This window comes from Syngnathus typhle, linkage group LG12 (genome assembly GCF_033458585.1).
Source record: "Syngnathus typhle isolate RoL2023-S1 ecotype Sweden linkage group LG12, RoL_Styp_1.0, whole genome shotgun sequence".
In the NCBI taxonomy this organism is placed as follows: Eukaryota; Metazoa; Chordata; class Actinopteri; order Syngnathiformes; family Syngnathidae; genus Syngnathus; species Syngnathus typhle.
Window position 1 is genome coordinate 9,117,375 of NC_083749.1, and position 22,920 is coordinate 9,140,294.

A 22,920-nucleotide genomic window follows, 5' to 3' on the forward strand; every position below is an offset into this window, starting at 1 on the left:
CTGTAATTCACTAAATACTTGTCATATTTCCACTGAAGGATTACTACACTGGAAAATAAAATCATATGACGAAATTACAATAACTTCTAAGGTTATTGTGTTAACAGAAAACGCTACCTCACTTATATGTGAGAATTTAATACTTACACAAGTGATTGGGTCAGAGGAGTATTACAATTAATCAATATAAAATAAAGTCAAAAACTATATATAACACAAACACGCGTTAACACACAGTAGCTCAAGCAAGCAACGCTAAGAAATACGCAACCTGCTACATCTTTGTGTCGGAAATGCTTAACGTGCATATGTCCATATGGTTCATTGTCAAAATACCAACCAATCAAATCTGTCAATTAGTCTCATGTGCAACACGTATAAAATTCCAAAGCCATCCATGTTGCTTGGATAAAGAATGGAATAATGATCTTGTTACTGAACATAGAATTAGAAACTACAAAACTGTGGTCAAAATTAGAACCACCTGTAGTAATGTGTAAAAACAATATAAAATATATTATCATTCATCTTAAAGCGGTTTTGCCACAATCCATTCAGTGAACCCGCATTTATCAAAAATAATACCTTCTCGACACAACTATAATAGGTCGCAATCCACAAAACAGAGAGACCATGTAAAAAACCTTTTGAACCTTTGAAAACCCCTTTCGCCTGTTCACACGCTGTCACTGTCAAGAAATAGTAGGACTGCCTGGTACAACAAAGACAAGCAAACTCACTCGCCAAGTCTTCCGAATAAGAGGCAAAGCAAACTTGCTTCAAGCTTGTTGTTACTTGGTGGTTTAAGCTTGCAAAACCAATGACATAAATCAATCGGGGCGAAATGTACTGCAAAATACATTTCCCAGTCAAAGGCAAATAAATGCAGTCTATGAAGAATAGTGTATATGAAGTATATAAATGCAGTTAATGATGGTGAAGCCTCACACTTTCTGGTTGAGCCTGGTAGGTGGCAGCGGCTGGGAACATCCCCGGGTCACCGCAATCAGTGCCCGGATGAAAGGGAGAATGGCGCCGGGGATCCCGCCTCTTACAAACGTTGCACTCCAAGAAAGCTAGAAAGGGATTGATTATGTGTTTCAATTTTCTTAAAATTTTCTTACAAAGGACAGTGGACTCTACAGGAAACCTTAACATCACCTCGATTATCCACTTGCATGTATTTTGTGAATTCAGTTCACAGACAGAGGTGATGTATTCACGCGCACGGTCGTTGAAGCTTCTCAAACTGACCAATTACAAAGTGGTACGTATAACAGAGTGGGCGAAGTGGCCATCTGTGCGTACCTGCACTCTCTCCATACTGTGTGTTCTATCTGGCCTCTTCCTGTGTTGCCTTTTTATGCTCTTAACTATTGATCTTGACAGCGCAGTCTATTGATACGGTGACCACTTGGTGCTTCCTCTAAAGATTCCTTGTTATTTACACAGCAGGAACCAAAGATCTGATTTTGCTTCCTAAGATGTTTATAAAATGTTGGATGTGTTTCATTTCATTAACACAACTACTGCTTATAATTTGTGTTGTGCTGTCACTTGACAAATGACACCCAAAACAACTGGTCAACTCATACTGTATATAAGCCCATGTCTGTCAGTCAATAAGTCGTTGGGTGGTAACGCCTTCAATATTCTATTCATGTGTAGAACAGTAGGGGGTAAACTCTGTAGCTTCCTCCTGCTACTAGGAAAACCTGTTGTTTGAACATTTACACTCTCTGCTAAACTAGGCTATAAATATTTCTTTGTAGAGTTCCAATTTGGTGCATTTAGTTTCTCCTGTGTCCACCTGCCAGCACAGGGTTACATACACAGTACATCGTGTCAGCCAACACTACACCCTCTCATCTCATTCTTTCCCTCTCTGTTGTGCTGTACACCTCTTTGTGTAGGACTCTGTTTTCCACAGTGAGTGCGCTTATGAGAAGGACTGGGGAGGGCGAACAAACAGAGCACCTCTCCACTGAGGCGAGACGAGGAGAAGACGTGGTGGAGAGGAGGAGGTGACGAGTGCTTTAGAAAGCAGCATCCTCCACGTGGATCTAATGAGGATGAAAGGAAATAACCAGACATGCCTTTTCTCTCTCTGCATATAAATACTACCCCCCCCCCCCACACACACACACACACACACACACATACGCCCTTCACTTGGTGTAAAGCTACAGGCTCTCTGCACCACAATTTGCTCCATTACGCAGATGGTTGGGAACAGGAGGGGATGTCACAGAAAGTCGGGAGAGTTAACTTTGAAGGAGATAAGGGGAGTCAATCCATATATTAAACTGGCAATATGGTCAAGATGGGGCGATTTTGAACGTATAGCTCTAGACCACAGGTGTCAAACTCAAGGCCCCGGGGCCAGATACAGCCCGCCACATCATTTCATTTCGCGAAGACAAATTCTGCATCAAATTCGTGTCATTACGAGAATTGCAAATTGTCTCCACTTTAATAACATCTTTTATTTTAAATATTTGACCAGTTTTTACTCGTCTGATTTGAAAACGAGTTATTTGTCAGTTTGTTTTGTAGCTTTTACTGTGTATAATATGAGGTGCTCATGCATTTATTTGGGTTGACAGTCATAATGGCCCTCCGAAAGAAGCTATGACAACAATGTGCCCTGCGAAAAAAAATTGTTTGACTCCCCTGCTAGACCTTGGGGGTTAGCATGTGGGGAACACATGTTGAGGGACGCTAGCAAGATGCTGTTTAAGTAGCATTAGCAAAGGTAGGAGTCAGTAAATGTTTGATCATTCTCCAGCTGCCCACCATCGTCAGTTATTTCATAGCCAAACAAATTTCAAATCGTCAGCCGGTCACTCCTTCATCGCTATTTTAACCGCACTTTTGTCAATTTTGAATTAGAATTCGTCACCACAATTTCTTCTGAGGTGGCGACAGCCAATTGGTATCGAGAACGTACGACTTAGGACATTCCAGGCACTATCTACTCCAATGTACTGATGTCTTTTTTATGGCTCGTTCTTTATGGAACAGAATGAAAACAAAAACAAAGACGTTTCCATATTTGTTACAATCAATATTTACAATCACCTCTAACACAAAAATTCAATAAATAAACAAACTCTAACATAGAGTGAGCACCTTAAAAAACAGTAGTAGATCATACTACTCCCGTCTCTCACTCCAGTGATCTCTCATTTGCCTATGTGACCCCACCGGAAGTTCACAAAAGATTATAAATCATTTCACCAATATTTAAAAGACATAACCATCAATGTTTACGTGCAAATAAATACAGTTAGATAAAATAGTTAGTGACCATCAGTGTACAATCACAGAGTATTTCTATTCTTGGTCTGAGAAGCCTTTGTAGATTTTAATGGAATTACAGCGTGTTACACAGCTGTTATCTTTCTGTGTTTCCTACAAATGAGCTCCGGACTGAGTCGTGTGTGAGATGGAAACCCGCCAGTCTGTTGGCTGTGGTGTGGTGCGTAAGCTCACTCTGCCCGCAGGAAATGACAAGCATTAGTTTCCTGACAACGCCTTAAGCCCAAGCAGCCAAAGCCAACACAGACACAAAATGTCTGATTGTTTGCCAATTCACCACTGAGATAATGAGAGGTCATCCATCTAATGCTTTCAGTCTGAATGCCACTCTTTTCAACCACAAGTTGAGTGTCATATTTCAAGCTGATGATGCGACCAGCCAACAACATGCCAGTCACAGTACAAATGCACAATATGCCAACATGTTAATGATGTCCACATGTATGATTGAGTGGGCAGATATATAAACATCCACTGTGTTACACTGAATCACAGCGTAGCATCATTCATTTAAAATTTGCAAGAAAATGAATGAGCTAAGACTCGACTGCTGTTTGGCATCAGCTGACTTGTTAAGTCAACTTGTCAGGTCTAAACATGTCAGCAAGCTTAGAAGACATAAATTGACAAGGTGTACACTATCTTACGTCATTTTTTTTCCTGATACATTACAATGTAAAAGGTTTTGCTATTTATTTATTTATTTATTTATTTATTTATTTATTTATTTATTTATTTATTTATTTATTTATTTATTTATTTATTTATTTATTTATTTATTTATTTATTTATTTACTTATTTACTTTTGGATCTTTCAGACTTTTCACTTTTTTACTTTTGCAGATGGTACAGAGTCAGACTCTTTTTGCCACTTCTGTGCAATATGATGTGATAGGCAATAATGGAGTCAGTCCAATCCACAGACTAAGAGTTGTGGATGTAGAATGGATGTGAACAAGATGAAACCAAACAGTCAAACCTGTCCTCACCCAAAATGGTCTGGCTCTCCTGAGTCCTCTTGGCTCTGTGATCAAAATAAATCCCAGACCTAAATCCAATTTTTGTCATATCCACCATGTATCCTGGTTCATTTGATAAAAAAAAAAAAAAATCACGTTGAACTGGATTTTTGCGCAAAGCATCAAAACACACAGAGGAAGTATGTTAAATTCAAATTGATTTGTGAGGGATTCAACTGACTGGAGGTGACAGCATGGTTTTCAACAAAACAGCATTGAATAATGAAATGAAATGCTCAATTTATGGAATGGATGTCACTAAAGGAATATTTTTAGAATAGATTATTCCAGCAATTATTCCATCAATTGATCGAATAATTGGATACAATTTTGCATCAAAGTGTATTACAAAACAATTTTACCCATTTATTGGTGTTTATTTGATATTGTTTAGTAAGTAAATAACAGCTAAACAATAACACACACGAGGGATAATGCACCACTGATGCCCTTACTTTTTTCCGTAGTAAAAGTAGATATTTGCAAATTCTTTTTTTGATTAAATACAAAGATAAACTGTTTCCAAGAATGAATACAAAATTAATAAATAATTGCTGACAAGTGAATGACGAGAGGTTTTGGCAAAAAAAAAAAAAATGGCTCAAACAATTACTCGATTTGAAATAATGGTCAATTAATCTGATAATTAATTACTTGTTGAATTAATAGATTATTTTTGACATCTTTAATTTATAAAACCATGTCGCTATGAAAAAGTCCACAGTCCATGAATGAACATTTATAAATCTTGAAATGTGTAAGAGCTTTCTCATTCCCTTAAATTTTATCCTCTTATACTCACGTTTTTAATCTAAAATTACAAAGTCTTGACAAGCATTAACTGATTCCGTGGAGAAGCTGTAATGAGTAGCATACGACATCATCACATTTTAAGCGGATGCAGGAAAACTGCCGATTTACATTTCCAGTAAATTCACAAAACTAGAATAAACTCAGTTTGTTTGAGCAGCAGCAAAGGGATTTTTTAGGCTCATTCTTTGCTAAATCTTTCACAATGTTTGGCTGTTTACAAACTGGCTCTACTTGTGTATTTTTTTTTTCTCTCTTTGTCTTTCTGCTTTTTGCTACCATTTACCCACTAAATGATTCAAGGATTCATTAAAAAGCTTCGTATTTTCATGAATTATTAAAATCATCATTAGTTTTGGCTCTACTCGAAAGCTAAGGATCATGATTTTCTCTCCAAAGCCACTGTGTTATGCACGCCATTGTTTGTGAGCCTCAAGGCACACTTCGTTTTAGCTGCCTTTTGGCATCACTCCCAAATACTAATCCTATAGATTTGGACTGATTTGGTGCTTAATAATCTGTAGTGTGACTGAGGTTCCAAGATGCTTGCTCAGGTAGGCCAAATGTTCTTCTAAATTGCCCAGACATTCATTACTGGTCACATGTGGCTGTTTTGACTCTTTTACCAAAAGCATATGAAAAGTTTTGAAACTATTATAGTGTAATTCAGTCATTAATCTCACTTTTTTATGAGTTGAGATGAATTCATTGGGTGGTCTCCACAGATAAAGATTTCCATCAGCGACATTTTATGTTTATGGTCACACTCCTACTTCTGACTGGACATATAAAATTATGGTCAAGTTAAATTTTACACACACGCACAATTAGAGATGGAAAGCGGTAAAAATACAAGTGTCCATACACAGCACCCACGAGTGAAGATCTTTTTGTAGTGCCTTGTAAACGTATTTCGCGCACGCCAATCTCCTACATTTACAAGCCATATAGACCATGCGACTTTTTTTATGTTGAATTTGAATGGAATGGAATGAGAGGAGCCGCTTTGAATGGCCGGGAGTCAGTTGTGTTCCCTCCCACACCAGCGCAAACAGCCTCCTGTCTCTGACTAGTCTGAGAAAAGACCAAGAGAAAGAAAACTCCACCCGTGCACATAGACTGCACTTTGTGTCAGCCTTGGGCATGTATCCATCAATAAGTATATTTCTTTTCAGTGTCGTATTTAAGTCCAGCATTTTTGTGGTCAAAAGTAAAATAAACAAGTTTATCAAAATAAACGTTTTAGTCCCTCTTTTGTTGAGGTGCCAAGTTTCTCGGTATAAAACCTAAAACTCCAACTAAACCGAGTGCAGTTGATTAATTGCAGTGAATTATTAATTTTGTGTGACAATGGGAAGAAGATCAAATCCTCTTTGTCAAAACAACCTCCTCTTTTTCTACTAGATTTTTTTTTTTTTTATGATCGTCTTATTTTTTATGTTTTGTGTGTTAGGCGCTTTGTTACAACTGTCGCTATTGTGAAAGTGCTATATAAATACGAATGAGTTGAGTTGATGAGATTTACTGAATATGTTTGTGAACAATATGTTGTGTTTTGTCTATTGTGTCGCTTTCCATGGCGTTGTTGAATTCATAGGCAGGTTCTGCTAAAACATTGCACTATTTGCGTAGCTGATACAACAATCAGCTTACACACAAATACAAACCAGAATTCCTCATTCCGAACCATACAATTACATGCTGAACTTAACTGTACTGCTTTTCAAAAATGTGATGCTGGGTTCATTTATTTTCTCAGTAGTTGGGAACTGCCAAGCCCGATGACAAAACCCTTGGGACAGACAAAGTCACATGACCTGCTCCTCAGATTTCTCATGTGACAACCAACAGGCAAAGCAGAACTGCAATCAGTCAGCTCCGAGGTGGATAACATGCCATCAGGAGCACAGGATGTTCACCAAAAGGGGAGGGGGCTGCCTAACAAGCTCTGAGACATTGATCCAAACAGTCTGTGCCAAGAACATGAGTCCCACGTAGACATCGGAAAGAAACACACAGCTGACGCCTGTCAGGTCAAAGACCATCAACCAGCCAGCTGATTAGATATTGAGAGCTGCATCAATAACACAACCACCAGGGAAGCTCTGAGAGAGAACCCAAACACCTGGGACACATTCATGTAACAGTAGAGGAAAAAAAACTATGCAAACGAAGGATGCCTTTTATTGTGTGCTTGTGTAATTGAATGCATCAAGGGGACATTCAAATGCATTCATGTGGATAATTCTGTGGAAAGTATGTAGAGTACATACAGTATACCACACTTATAGTTATATTGATGACTAAAAATGACTGGTTCTCATGCATTTTCCAAGATGCACAAAGAAGAATACTAACGTGTGGAACATACAAGACGAGACGCCAGCCATATGAGAGAAATTTGAAATATTACAATGATAATTTAAAATATAAAAAAAAAACATGTATTCTTTGTAAAGTAAAATCTTAACATTATAAAAAAAATATCAGAATACGTTTGCAATATCTTACAGATTTATTAAGATGAGGGATGCTAAAGAGAATACAAAGTTTGACAATAACAAATAACTGGTGCGACTTATATTCTGGAGCGACTTATAGTCCGGAAAATACGGTAGATCAATTAGTACTTAAAAATAAGATTTTTTGAAATTTGTACGTATGTTTAATTGATCTGACTCTGAAAAGTAAGAGTTACATAATACTGTATGTTCCCAGTCCTCCTGTCCAGTGAATATATCATCAAGACTAAGTAATGTGTATCATTAACGAAAAAGTCTGATTTTGAGAAAATATTCTATTTCCTAGGATACATAAAATCCTTAATTTCACACGCATGCACAATGCACCCGCATGTAGTCAGACCCTCATGACCCAACAAGTAGTGTTTGGTCATGGTTCAAAAGGAGCATTTATTGATGTAGCCGGATGTTGTTATGAATGTGAGCCCACCTCTGCACTTTCAGTGACCATACTTTGAAGCTTGCTATTGTGTCCACCCCATTGCCTGCGATGCACATGAAAGGACGTGACAACTTTGAAGTCGCCAGGCACCGACTCTCGCCCCAACCACTTAAAGCTCGGCTCCTGAATCAAACATACCTATAAATAAATTAATACAAATAACTTCCCTGGCTTTGTTTCCGTGGCGATGACACCAAGGTTATTATTTTCACTTAGTTAGATTGCAGTTGCCATAGAGTTTGCAGAGGCACCAAATGGCTACAGTCAATAGCGGCAATGACCGCATGTCAAAGAGCAAGAGGCATCAGGAGGTTAACCAGAAATGGCATTCACCCATTCATGTCTTTAATCTTCCTCCTTTTCAATGCATTTTGCAGAAGTCTTCATTACATTATGACCTTATCTTAGTGCAACAACAACAGATGTTATTTGTGAGATTTGAATTCCTACTATTAGGGCCAGAGAAAAATAAAAATGTCTTTTCTAAATTCCAAAGAGTAAATTAATGAATAACTCAAATGAGAAAAGCATATTAACCACCAACACAAGGGTGGTAGGGCTTATGTATTTTTTTTATGAGCTAACATAATCAGAATGAGCCTAGAAGAGATTGGCTATAAATAAAAATCATAAAATATATTTGTTTAACTGTTTAACATTTTAACTCCATGACCATACTCAAAAATCAGTACATTCTGTGCCGTTAATCAGTTCTCATCAGAGTTCCTCGTTCCGTTGCTGGCCAAGTACCACAAGCTATTGATTAGGCCTTTGGCAAGATAGGCAGATTCGTTCTTTGTTGGGGGCTTCTAATGTCTTATCCGAACAGATTAAAGGTCTGCCACTGCCTCTAGCTACACTATCATTTAGACCCTTTCATTAGGCTTGGATGGCTGTACAAACATAATTAGCCTAAGAACTTAGCGCAGGCATTGGAGTCAAGACTGACTCTTCATAAAGCGGTGAAAAGAATTGTCTCACATCAAAAGTATAACAACTAGTGGACAAATGGTGACAAATATTGCTGCAGATCCATCATGCATGTTACGGCCACCCCCAGATCTGATGTGCTCATGCATACAGACTATAAATCGCTCCGGAGTATAAATCGCACCAGCCATAAAATGCATAATAAAGAGGCAAAAGATATCTATACAGTCAAACGTTGGTTTTCATACGTTCTCGAACAAATTGGAATTCCAACGAAAAATTTGAGAAGTTGCAATCAAAACTCCTTGCCATGTGATTGCCCTCACTTTGCTGGACACCTTTGACTCACAACCACAAATCCCAAAGGATCATGTCAAGCACAAAGGCAAGTTTTACACACACTCAAAAACACACACACACGCAACACACACGCATGCATGTGCGCACACACATACGTAGCCCTGAACACACTTAGGTTATCATTATCTACTGTGGTTACCAAGCAACCAAATGGAGACACACGATATAACAGTTAACTTGTATCCAGCTACAGCAATGGCTTGCCGAGACTGAAAAGCTGTTTCTTTCTTCACGCAGCCACGTTTTAGATGACACAATGTTGGGTTCATAGAGCAGTGGTCCCTAATTCTGAGTTTCGGACTGGTACCGGGATGTGGGCTATTTTGAACCGGTCCTCAGTGGGTTGCTCAGGTGAAAGATTTAAAACATTGACAATACTTCCACTTAATTTATCAACCAATCCTAAAAAATATTTTATTTGCCCATATTCTCTCCATTACATCCGTCTATGATGGACTCTTGACACTTGTCAAGATGCTACAGTCATTGTGGCATCCAAGTGAGCCAAGTGATGAAGTGGAAAGCATGAGCTAAAGGAGTTTGTACAGGCTGCCGATGTATTGGTAGAAAGTGGTTGTGCAGCCAGCGGACAGATCACCAATCGTGTCATCTTTTGAACATATAAACGATAGCGATTTTCAGTCCACAAAAAGCATCTACCTGTTTGAACCGGAACAGTTAATGCACTACTGGTCTAAAGGATTCATATTTGTCCTATCAGTTTTCGGTTTCTTTTGCATTTTTTATTTTTTTAACCTGAGATCGGACAATTTTTGGGAGGTCAGGCCTTAAACCAATCTGATACTTGAAAAAAAAATAACAATCTAAATACGTTGAGTGACTGAAATGGACACACCTTGTAATGTGTTTGTAAATGGATGCTCAACTTGTTTTTGTCAGTCAGTCGGTCAGTCGGTCGGTCGGTCGGTCGGTCAGCCTGTCTGTCTGTCTGCCTGTCTGTCTAGTCTGTCTAGTCTGTCTAGTCTGTCTAGTCTCTCTAGTCTCTCTAGTCTCTCTAGTCTCTCTAGTCTGTCTGTGCATGCAGGTTTTAGAAAACTTTGAAAAGGAATAGTAAAGGAATTTATTCCCACTTGTTTACAGGTGTATTTTTTTCATACTCATTACATATTTCTATAGTTAAGGCTCCAAGATTTTTTTCTTTCCCGGGGCCAAACAAGGGGTTGACTGGGGCTTTTGTGGGGGTTTTTTTGGGCTACTCAGTAGAATGGTGTCACCTTATTTTATGTTAGCAGAACATGGGAAACGATCATGTCAATTTGGTGTTGCCATGAGAAGGACAAACGGCAACTGTTTTATTATGATCCAGTGTACTATTAAAATGATGGACTTATCCAAGAAACTGTGAATTTAGTGTTCTGGTAAATTTACGACATGTATTAAATACATTTCAATTTCAAGGAAGGAAACTTAAAGACATTAAATACAAACTGATCACAAGTAAATAGTTTCCCAATCAAATGTGCAGTGCCATACAATACAAGCACTGCAAACGATTCGAAAGAGTGGCATTAGCACTGACAAGTTAATCAAGTTTAAGTGATGGTATACGTGTGTATTATATGCACACTATGCATTACATACTATACATTCACTGTATAGTAAGTTGTATCTAGGGTAGCCATGGTACGTATGTTGGACACTATTCTGTTTTGTTAAAAGTTGCTGTGTCATCAGAACTATGACCGAGACATCGGTGAATTGAGTGTCACTTGAGGTAAAATGACAAAAAAAATTTTAATTTAAGTTCATGACATGGAAATTTAGAACAAACCAAAGTACTAATCTGATTTACCACTTGACACGAGACAATTCTTTCCAAATGTTATCATCATTACTCCTTCAGCCCATCTGATTACCATCCGTGGATAAAAGTAACATCTTGCTTTGGAGACAAAACCTAAATTGACATACCATCGGTAATTGGTAAGAACTATTGACCTAATGATTGCTTTATTTGAGAGGCAACGTCTTCACTGTTTCTCTGATAATAGGAAATATCTGAAAGTATCTGTAGACCCAGAGTGTAGTAGGCAGCTACTCTAACTGCCGGTTAATGGACAGTCAAATTTATAAAAATATATATATTTATATATCATTTCATTCCAATTTTTACACAGAAGCATCCGTTTTTTTAGTCAGGCTTTTCCGTCCGTGCTTGCCATGCAGATGTCAATAGTCAAAAGCAATAGGTAAGCATTGTATGTGTGTTACTTGTTGAATATATAAGATACTTGGAAGTGGCGGGGGAGTGGGGGAAGGTGATGCCAGTAAGTTATTCCACAAGGTACACACAAACAAAAGAAGTCACTCTCTCACTTATGATACCCATAGACAGCCGACACCCAGCGGGCGAAGGACTCACCCAGTGAGAACGACCACAAAGTCCATTACATTCCATCCGTTACGGAGGTAGGAGCCTTTATGGAATGCAAAGCCCAGGGCGATGATCTTAATGGCTGCCTCGAAACAGAATATTCCAATAAAGTAGGGCTCTGTGTCGTCCTGTGGAGGGAGAAAATCAGAGTGAGAGAGAAGCAAAGAGAGAGCGACCATGAGCATAACAGAGGAAGGGCATTTAAAAAAAATATCTAAGGGAGTGTTTAATGAAGCATAAAGTGAAAGAAAGAAGGGTAAGTAATGTGGAGGAAAAAAAGATGGACCCTTTCACCTTTTGCACCGTTCCAAGCACAAGTGCAAGAAGTGGAGCCCTGTTCTATGAAAAATGACTGAACACAAATATTATTCATGCCCATAGCAAGGGGTTATTAATCAATGGAAGTCCACACATGCTTATTAATGCAGAAGAAAGATCTTAAACATTTATTTTGCAGCTCTGTTGTACCAAAACAACTTGGACAGAATTATTTAGGCGACCTAAAATTAAAATTTCATGGAAAAAAAAAACCCTGACAGATTCTCAAGAGTTAGGTTGGCCTTATATAAAGCAGTGCTGCTGTGACTCAACTAAATTTAAATGAGCTTTCCTGAAGAAGTAACGTTAAGTCAACTTCAACAGCTATAGAGTTAACAACTGTCGAAAACATGAATATTTGGTAGTCTTATAAAGGTTTGTATACATCTGAGTGTAGATATTTTTAGATTAGACGAATTTGGTTCAATTCAGACATCCTTTCAATGAAAATTGTAGGGAAGCGGTAGAAGCAAGGCAGGTACTGAATAAAAGCATTCATATTTTAAAACAGCTGAAGAACCAAAGATTCAGGTTTACAAAACGTTCTAGAACTCTTGTCCACATTAGAATCTCAGAGGAGATGAATCCAAATTCCAGTTAACTCTGGGGCAAGAGGTGGGTGCACCGTAGACTGGTCGTCTCATCCAGCCGTTCTCGAATGGGGTTATGAGTACCCCTTGGAGGTATATGAAGAATCTTCAGGGGCTATATGAGATTTTAACAGGATTCCTGCAGGTAAATGCATTTTAATCCTTTTAATGCCGTGAAAGAACAAAAGCAACTTAATCAGAACATGATTCAATTTATTGTTAAATAGTGGTACAGTGACTCCTTTGCAAAATGTTGTACGCTTTACACGCATGTGCAAGTTCATTTGTGTCAATATTTTCCAGCAAACCAGCCAGAAATCAAATAGATGATGTTACTGCTTTGCCACACAATCTACCTTCATATTATTGCAAAGAAAATGTTTGACTTGACTTCCACTTTGAGAAGTTGGCAGGAGGACTGCAGGCATTGCATAGGGCTTGGACAGTATACGTATATATGCCTACTTCCACCCCTCACTCGCTTTGAGCATACTTCAACCTGACACTATACCCAACCCCCTGAATCCTCCAACATAAATAATCACATAAAGACAGCGTGACAGGCCAGAGCTCTATAAAGAAATGTGACCTTTTCTATCGCGTTGTTTGCCCACGCTGAAGCACGGCTGATAAGAGACATGTTAGACAAGAGTTACTGTATTATGAAGAAAGGCGCTTCAATATTGCAACATCATTTGTTCAGAGCTGTTTCTACATTTACTCTTGACTGCAGAGACCGGTTACAGGGCAATCACAACCTCCAAATGTGAAAGTCTTAATACCAAGGTTATGTTTTCATTGCAGATTGTTCGTTAGGAAGAGGACATAAAAGTACATTAAGTACCAAGCCAAGAAAATCTTATCAACAGTTGTTAAGGATCCAGAAAAAAAAAACACAGATCAAGGATCTCCTCTCGTGCACAATAGACAGACAATTTCCAAATTTTAAGTGATTTTAATTGTAATCATTAATGACATAGCGATTAGTTACAAAGTTCTATAATAAGGCAGCCACAACTGACAGTAAGTAATTTTAAGACAGTAGTCTTGTGTCATTAGGCGAAATAGAAGAGAAATAGCTTTTGGATTACTGCGTGCCTTCTAATTAGTTAATCCTGTTCCGTGATTAAAACCTGATTGCCTTGTGCTAATCATGTCACATGCCTGCGTCACCTATCACCCAGTCGCTCACGGCCACGCCCCGTCAATCGAGTAAATCCCAGAAAGTCCTTCTCAGTCTATCCCGTGATGCGACTTGTTTGCTCACTGTGTATAACCACCATTGCCGACCTTTTCCGTTTATTGACCCGTCCAGTCCTGCCTACCACCCATCCTGACCATTTGCCCATTTATGACCATGTACGATCCCCCCTCGCACCAAAGGGAGCAGCGCTCAAATTTCCGCCTTCAGCCTCCCTGCTTTCTGCCTCGTCCGCCGGCTCGCTCACCTCCCGAGTGCAATTACAACATCGGCGACCGCAAACTTCTGACGGTAAAATTGGCATTAGAAGAGTGGCGACACTGGCCAGAAGGAGCGGCCACCCCATTTATTGTGTGGACCGACCAGTGCAACTTGGAGTATCTCCAATCTGCCAAGAGGGTGAACTCCTGCCAGGCCCGGTGGTTCTTGTTCTTCGAGCGATTTAACTTCTCCTTCCCTACCTATAGTTCTCGCAACGGCAGGGCGGATTCCCTCTCACGAGCATTTTACGGGGAGGAGCAATCAAGAGGTGGCGTGTCTTGGGACATTGAGGAGCGAGTACGGTCAGCCACTCAGGATCAGCCCAGCCCCGGTTCCTGACCCGACGATCGCCTGTTTGTCCCAGACAATCTTCACACGCCTGTGCTACAGTGGGCGCATGAGTTCCATCTTGCCTGCCACCCTGGAATCGCCCGCACCTAGTTCTTGGTGGAGCAATGTTTCTGGTGGGCAACGCTGAGGGAGGACATCCAGGAGTATATTAGAGTCTGTACCGTCTGCAACCAGTGCAGGACACCCAACCACTTCCTGTCCCCCACTGACCGTGGTCCCACCTCTGCATAGACTTTGTCACGCCCCTTCCCCCTTTGCCAGCTTCCAAGCTCTCCCACAGGTCTGTCGCCTTTCCACCGTGTGTTTGGATTTCAGCCGCCACTCTTTGCCAGCCAGGAGAGAATTGTCTCTTGCCGGTCAGCTCTGGTGTGCGTCCGCCGTTGTCATCGGGCTTGGGCCAGGACCCGGGCCTGCCTCCTTCATCTCCAGCAATGCACGCCAAGCCAACAAACACTGGACACCAGCCCCAACGTACCGGGTCGGGCAAAGAATGTGGCTGTCTGCGCGGGACTTTCCACTCAGGGTGGAGTCCCGTAAATTGGCGCCTTGCTTTGTGGGATCGTTCTCTGTCCGCAAGGTACTCAGCCCCTCCGCTGTCCATCTTCATCTTCCCAGCTCCATGAGGGTCCGTCCCAAAAGGCAGGTTGATTTTTAATAACCCACGTGCATTATCTTTAGTTTCTTTCATACTCTGGTTGATTGGGTAATGCAAATGACAGAGTTCAACTCGTGGTTTTAATGCAATGTGATGCAATGTGAGCTCATCCTCATTCTCATTAAGGCCGATTACAAAATGCAATTGCAGTAAATGCGGAAAATGGTTTCGTCACAGTGAAGGTAGCAGCTGCAAATCTAAAGGAAGCCAGAGTGGGAAGACAACACTTACCAGGCGCTCCGACATGGGTGTTTTGTCACTGGCAGGTAGATGTTGCTCCAGGGCCAAGACGATGCAGTTGGCGATGATTGTAGCCAAGATCATGTATTCAAATGGAGTGCGAGGGTTAAGGGCCACTTGAAAGTCAAGCAGCATTCATTTCATTATTACATTAATCATTAAAACACCATCTAATGGAATTTAAAGGACACTATCTGGAAAAAAGTCAATTAATTCATCAGTCTAAAGTGACTACACCCATTATTTCATACCCGATGCTAAATCTTAAGTTAGATCGATATTTAATATCCCGCAGGAAATTCTAGGCATACCAACATCTAGTCATCTGTTTTCAACTGTATGCCGCCAGTTCCCATTAGGGTTTTGCGGGTGAGCTGGAGCTTATCCCAGCCAACAGCCTCAAAACAATTCATCGATTATCAAGATATTTATCGCTAAATTTAATGATCGATTAGTCGTCGATTAATTGATTCATCCTTGCACCTCCACTCTGAACTATGAGGCTCACGACGAGTACACTGGGTTGGCCACAATACTCTACCAACTTTAGAGGGGGCATTTTGCAGAAGGCCCTTTCTCTGTCCTGGATGATCGATTAGTTGTCAATTAATTGATTCACCATTGCACCACCACTCTAAACTATGAAGCTCACTAATAGTACACTGGGCTGGCCACAATACTCTACCAAATTTTGAGGGGGCATTTTGCCTAAGGCCCTTTCTCTGTCGTGGATGATCGATGAGTTGTCGATTAATCAATTCATCATTGCATCACCGCTCTGAACTATGAGGCTCACTACTAGTACACTGAGCTGGCCACAATACTCTATCCACTTCTGAGGGGGCATTTTGCAGAAGGCCATTTCTCTGTCCTGGATGATCGATTAGTTGTCGATTAATCATTGCTCCTCCACTCTGAACTATGAGGCTCACTACTAGTACACTGGGCTGACCACAATACTCTACCAACTTTTGAGGGTCCATTTTGCAGAAGGCCCTTTCTGCCAAACATAAGCTACTACATAAAGACCATAAAGACATGCCTGAATGCGTTTGGTGGGGAAGAATTGACCTACAATTCTCAAAAATAATTGTTTTTGATACATGACCAAAAGTTGACTACCGTATTTTCCGGACAATAAACCGCTACTTTTTCTACAAGCTGTGGCTTATAGTCCAGTGCATCTTATCTATGGATTTTTCATTATTTTTATGACATTGTATAATTTATGCATATTCTCTTATACATGGAAATTAAACATAAAAACACCTGCGTCTTATTATCCAGTGCATCTTATATATTAACAAAACAGGATTTCCCCGTAATGTTAGCTGGTGCGGCTTATAATTGTGTCCTGCTCCTACTCCAGAAAGTACAGTACATATTTTCTTCAATGTTCCCCACTCATACTAATCCCAAAATGTGCACAACTTTACAATGCAGTAATGTAAGAAAAAGCATGGGTTTCCCAATGAATCTTCGAGAAAAGCCAGCCTGCATGTTCCATAATGACTAATGCTGTTACATTTTGATTTGAGTCCATTAAAGCAGAAAGCTTCAGTAATGCTTTGGTTGAAGGCTTTCTGGAAGGAAAGAAAGGAAGCATCCTATACATGTGCTCATGATCTTTCCAGATGGTTGACCATTTCTAACTATTTTTAATGGCTGGCTCATTCTGCAATCCATTTTCACTAGGTCATTGCCCACGGGTCAGGTCCTATTGAGAGGTTATGAAATGTAAAGAAGTAAGTTTATGACCCTTTACGCCAAGATGTAGTGTAAAAAAAAAAAAAAATGAAAGCGGACTAATACCAATTTCTGTCGGGAAGCATTTGCCGTACATGAAAGGGTTTGATTTGCAATGATTCCGAAATCTTTTTCTATCTTGACTATAGCGTTGTTTTAAATTAACTGTTATGATAGCTAAGGTTGATCGCAATAAAGGCGGCTCATGTGGCGAACGACGTGACTATTTTAATATGTTACTCAAATTGAAGGGGACAGAGAAAGGTATTTGATATGGATACATGGAAAAAGAGCTTGCTGGTCATAAGTGTTATGCAATAGGTACCCGTAGTCTCTTCAAACAGGCTAAGATATTATTCAGTGATTTTTGTAAGCAAACAATGCAGAATCCATAACTATATTATACTGTTTACTGTATTTATTTAGCACTACACTCTTAAAAATAAAATCATGCTTCCCGTACTTTCAATGAGAAACATTGCTTCAGTTGGCAATGACGGTATATGACCTAGAGTTCCAATACTGCATTGTTGATTATCTTTAAACTTTTTTTAAAATAAGAAAGTATAATTACAAGAATAGCGATTGTGAAAAGGAAGCTAATGGACCTCTTGTTGAGGAATTACAAAATGACATACTAAATGGCCATATTTTGTTGCAGCCTTGCCAGCGTGGCGTAGAAGGCAGCGTGGGCGACTTCAGCACCATGGAGAGCACTTGAAACTCAGCCTCTGCCCCATCAACTCATCGCGTGTCTTTTCCTCCTGTTTCAACGCACATGGCTACGTCATCGGATGGCTGACTCGCTAACGACGCACGTAACGTTCCATCATTTGTACTACACAACGATGAAACATACATTTTTAACATTTATAATATAACTAAAGGGTAGAGCTACCAATGTGAGTAAGTCGCGTGTGTGGTTGTATGCATGGCACCATTTACAAGATAAACCCTGGAGCGACAGGTGCAGCCAGCGTGGCGTGGATAGGAAATAAGGTATAGATAGACTCGGGTGTGGTGAGCGGCACATGGGAGTGGACTTTTACTGTCTCGTGTAGCGAGCGTTTGCAACCTCGCTTGAAAGAAAAGGCCTGTAGGATGTTGTGGATTTCAATTCGATTCTGTGGTCATGTTGCATAGACTGCCGCTGCAACATGTCCTTACTATACGTTTGCAAAGGATATGGCCACTCTGTTATACGTTTGGCATATTTCCTGATCACGTTGTCCTCCCGGAAGATGAAGAGGGAGCGGTTGACAGTCAAGCAATTTTGCTTAACGGGGTTCGGGTTGTAAATGGCCATTGTCCGGGCTCTCTGAGCCATCGACTGCTTGTACATCCTTTGGCCGCTCGGAGCGCCTCCACCGCGGGCTCCCCCTCTTCCTGCGCCCGGCGCTCCTCTCCCTGCTCCTCCTCCAGCGCCGGCGCCGCCGCCTGTGCTCCCTCCATAGCGGGTGGGGAGATCTTCAGTGAAACGAGCCATTCTGGGAAAGCACAGATCCAACAGCTAAAATCCGAAGTCGTTTGATTGGAAATGGAAGAGAGACGCATCACAACAAAACGCACTTCATCCACAAGCACAGTTGCTGTATTTCTAGCTTTGAAAAAGCACTGGAACGTGATTTAAAGCTCAATTCTTTCCGCTGTTTCATCCTCCCCAAAATGTCAAAATCCAAAAGTTCAAAAAAAAAAAAAAAAGATGAGAAAATAACTCCAGCCGTAGAGGAGATGAGATCTGTTCATTGAAGCTGTTGCATCCACGGAGGAAAGAATTCACGTCTCCACGTCAAGTCAGCATCGTGGCTGTGGCCAAACACCAGTTGAAATGTCGTTTTTTCTAGATAGGGTTGGGTCAAGCCAACAACACGACCATCCCTTTTTGCACCTTCTTCCTGGCTGCGAGCATCAATGATACGACCAAATCTGACGCGAGCGTTGTCGTGTGGTTTGTGTTGGATCACTCCCTGCGTAGGGGAGTATGGGGCGGCTCAGGGCTCCACGAGTCCCCCCGGTGGAATAAGCAAGTGTTCACGTGATCACAGTGGACCTATCGGAAAACGGAGCGCTCAGTGCTCCTTCACTTCACCGTCTGCTGGTTGACTGGAGAACACACGGCTACTGAAGTTCTGCTGGTATAGAAATATTATTGTCAGTGAATCCATTCTTTATCACGTTTCTTGTTAACTCGTTGCCACGTTCTGTGTCGACGATTGATTCCCAGCCTCTATTAGTGACAGCATTAGTTGTCGATGGAAATAACTCCATTTGCCTGGTTTAGTCTGAATATTATCGTTTACAATGAATTATGTGTCATCTATCTTTTCCATCTATTGCTGTCCGTCCGTCCGTCCATCCATCCATCCATCCATTTTCTAAACGGCTCATTATCACATCATCATCATTGGCGCAGGTGCTCCAGTAGTCTATGGGCAAGTGGGTCAATGTGGCCCATCTTCTTACATTGTTTTGCACCAAAAAATAAAAATAATTGGTGTTTTGTTTTTTGTTTTTGCAAAGAATCAACAAACAGAGACCGAGGGTGTGACCAGCAACGTATTTGCCGTAAACTCCTGAACACACCCAGAAGTCTGTTAACAAGGGAAGACGCTGATGCCATGTTTCGTTTTTGGGAAAAAACATTCACAATTTCACAAGCTATAGTGTCATCTAGTGGTTCATTTAACACATTACAACATAATGGTATGAGGTACTTTAACATATTGGAGAGTTTGTATTGACTAGACTAGAGGCTAAAAAAATCTGAACTGTCATAGAAGCCCAAGCATTGTTTAAAATGGATGGATAAACAGATAACCTAAATGGTAACATTTAAATATTTGAGCTCATATAAATTTTGGAATAATTCATGGAAGTTCTAACTACAACCACAGCATTTTTCCTGATTTGTCTGTCATTTTGTCTTTTGTCAACTTTGTTTTGGTATTGTTATATCCATTGATAAAACACAATTGACCATGTTGGGACATTATTATACCCTTTATATTCTTTATGGCTGATTTAATGATTTTAAATCATAATAGTATTTGGTTCAAATGTGTTTTACCTGCCCATGCAACATGTGCTTGTCTTCATCTCGTGCTTGTGGACAATGGGAAACAAACAGGTACCCACTTCGTCCAAGTGTACGACAGTATCATACTTTGCTGTGTTGTTCTCACAGTGTTTCCACAAAGGCTCCTGTGGTTCTACAGCTGCAGCATGTGCAACCTCAGGAGGCTCCTTCGCTTGTTGTCGGGGTGGACCCCTCTTGTCAGGCGCCAGGGCCCAAGTATCCTCGTACTCGGCCCCCAGGGTCAGCATCCGCCATGAGTTGAACGTGACTGAACGCAGTGCTGATGAACAGAACAGACGTTAGGATGTACAGAATAAACATTAGTGGGAGGAAAAAACATACTTTGTACTTTGTTTTGTGTGTATAAATATACGTGTGTGGGTGTATGTATGTATGTGTGTGTCCATCCGCACTCGCACTCTCACACCTAGGGGCAATTTGGAGTCCTCAATCAGCCTACCAAGCATGTTTTGGGGATGTGGGAGGAAACCGGAATGTGCGGAGAAAACCCACGTGGGCATGAGGAGAGCATGCAAACTCCACACAGGGAGGGCCGGGAGGTGGAATCCAACCCGCACCCTCGTAACTATGAGGCGGACATGCTAACCAGTGCCCACCGTGTGTGTGTCAAAGTCAAGTCAAAGTCAAAGTCAGCTTTATTGTCAATCCCTTCATATGTCAAGACACATAAAGAGACCGAAATTCCGTTTCCTCCATCCCACGGTGACGAGACACAGTACACACAATTAGACGACACAAAATAAAAACAAGGTGTGTGTGTGTGTGTGTGTGTGCGTCCGCGTGCGTGTGTATATAGATAGATAGACAGACAGACAGACAGACAGACGATAGATAGGTGATAGGTAGATAGATCGATAGATCGATAGATCGATAGATCGATAGATCTACGTATACACATACACAGTTTTTCAGTTAAATATATCATATTGCAGACAAACAGTGATATTTGAGAAGTGAAATGAAGTTTACAGGATTTACAGAAAGTGTGCAATCATTGACCTCATTGACCAGATTAGGGGTCGGGAACCTTTTTGGCGGACAGAGCCAAAAGACTGTACATGCCCATTTTTTACAACTAATGTCCCGTGAGAGCCATACCATTTAAAAAAAAACGAGAGGCTAGATACAATTAAATGCATGTATTTTAATTAAGACCAACAATTTTTTGAGTTTACTCATGTATTCTTAATAACGTCACCAAAAGAGCCGTATTGGCTCGCGAGCCATAGGTTCCGGACAACTGATCTAGATACACAGGTAAAGCCAATCATGAGAAAGAGTATTTACGTAAGGTGGCCACTTGCAAGTTCTTCTCCTCTTTGCATCTTCTCTAAACAACACACACACACACACATATTGGCCTTTTATACAGAGAGATGTTAGTAATAGTATTCCATGTTCTAATTTAGCTACAAATGGTTCAGGGTGTCCCCCGCCTACTGCCCGATGACTGCTGGGATAGACTCCAGCACGCCTGTGACCCCCGTGGGGACAAGCGGTATAGAAAATGGATGGATGGATAGACAAGCAAACTATAGAAACAGTGCACAGTCTCATAAAGCTCTACATCACTGACACAGCAAACTCAAAGAACCATTATAATTTCTCCGTTTACTGTAAACTTTTTGGCAGTATAGTTTAAAATAGTTTTTTGTTCCCTTTGTTGAAAAACATACATCAACCCGCCATAACATTACAACCACTTGTACAGTAGGTTATTGTATGTTTATTCAATACAAGAGCTCTGATAAATATTCAGCATTCATCGAGACAGCAACTTTCTGTTTTGATTGACAGTGCAAGAGAGGATTGGCATCATAATTAGAGCTAGCTCATATTGGTTACCTCAACTGTTAAGCATGGGTTAAAAATATTAGACAGCTCTCAGTATGATGCAGGGCATCTCTCCAGGTACCCTGCAAATTTACACCCAGAGTATTTATTTTTTCTTAAATTTTATTTGATACAGCTTATATCTAGGAAACATTACTTACTAATATTGTTCATATCTGATATTCGCTAAATTAAGAATACATTTTAGATCATCAAGATGGATCTAAATGTCCCAGATTCCCTGAATACCGTGCCTTATGTTACAGTGATCACTGTAGAAGAATAATTGTCATTTGCATTCTTTAAGAATCTTACTTTTAATCAGGGTTTTCACAAATATCCAAATGCAAAAAAAAAAAAAAAAAAAGCTGATGGTAATTGTGGTGCGTCACTGTTTTAATTCAAAAGAAACAAATGAGAACTTACCGTAAACCACAGTAGATCGAGTCTCTGCCCATTTGGAGGACTGAGGAACTGGTCTCTTCATGACTGTTCCAAACATACAGAAACCAGCATGAGTGGATAAAATTGAATGAGTCTGCACATTTACCCAAGTTCTGCAGACGGCTCCGGTTCCTGGGTAGGGCCTCACTTAGACATACACACCGGTTTCTTCTGGCTTGGAATGCGGAAAGGCAGCTTCCTGTCAAGCCATGTTTGGAGGCAGCATCCTCACTGGGAAGAATTTAGTTATCAAAAAATTTTAAGTGTTCCTTTTAGTAGTCAGGAAGGGAGCAATCATCGGCCCATTTGTGAAAACCGAAAAGCATACAAGAGGATGTTTTTGCATTTGGCACAGCATTTTTTAATCTAATTAATCCAAACTAT

General features: G+C 40.4%; 1 protein-coding gene across 5 annotated transcripts in view; it reads right to left on the minus strand.

Moving 5' to 3' along the window:
- Positions 1-22,684, minus strand: part of LOC133163516 (voltage-dependent N-type calcium channel subunit alpha-1B-like) — a 99,926-nt gene extending 77,242 nt beyond the window's left edge. For 4 of the 5 annotated variants that reach the window (XR_009716401.1, XM_061293483.1, XM_061293480.1 and 1 more), the window contains exons 1-5: positions 22,519-22,684; positions 20,230-20,518; positions 18,350-18,649; positions 15,408-15,513; positions 11,789-11,928 (exon numbers count right to left, since the gene is read on the minus strand). Coding sequence is in view for 4 of the 5 variants with exons in the window: in XM_061293483.1 (XP_061149467.1) it covers positions 11,789-11,928; positions 15,408-15,513; positions 18,350-18,649; positions 20,230-20,518; positions 22,519-22,594 (911 nt within the window). In the remaining variant the exon portion in view is untranslated. Of the gene's footprint in view, positions 1-11,788; positions 11,929-15,407; positions 15,514-18,349; positions 19,295-20,229; positions 20,519-22,518 lie in introns of those variants that run through there. The other variant, XM_061293484.1, reaches the window with a different exon arrangement.
- Between the last annotated feature and the right edge of the window lie 236 nt (positions 22,685-22,920).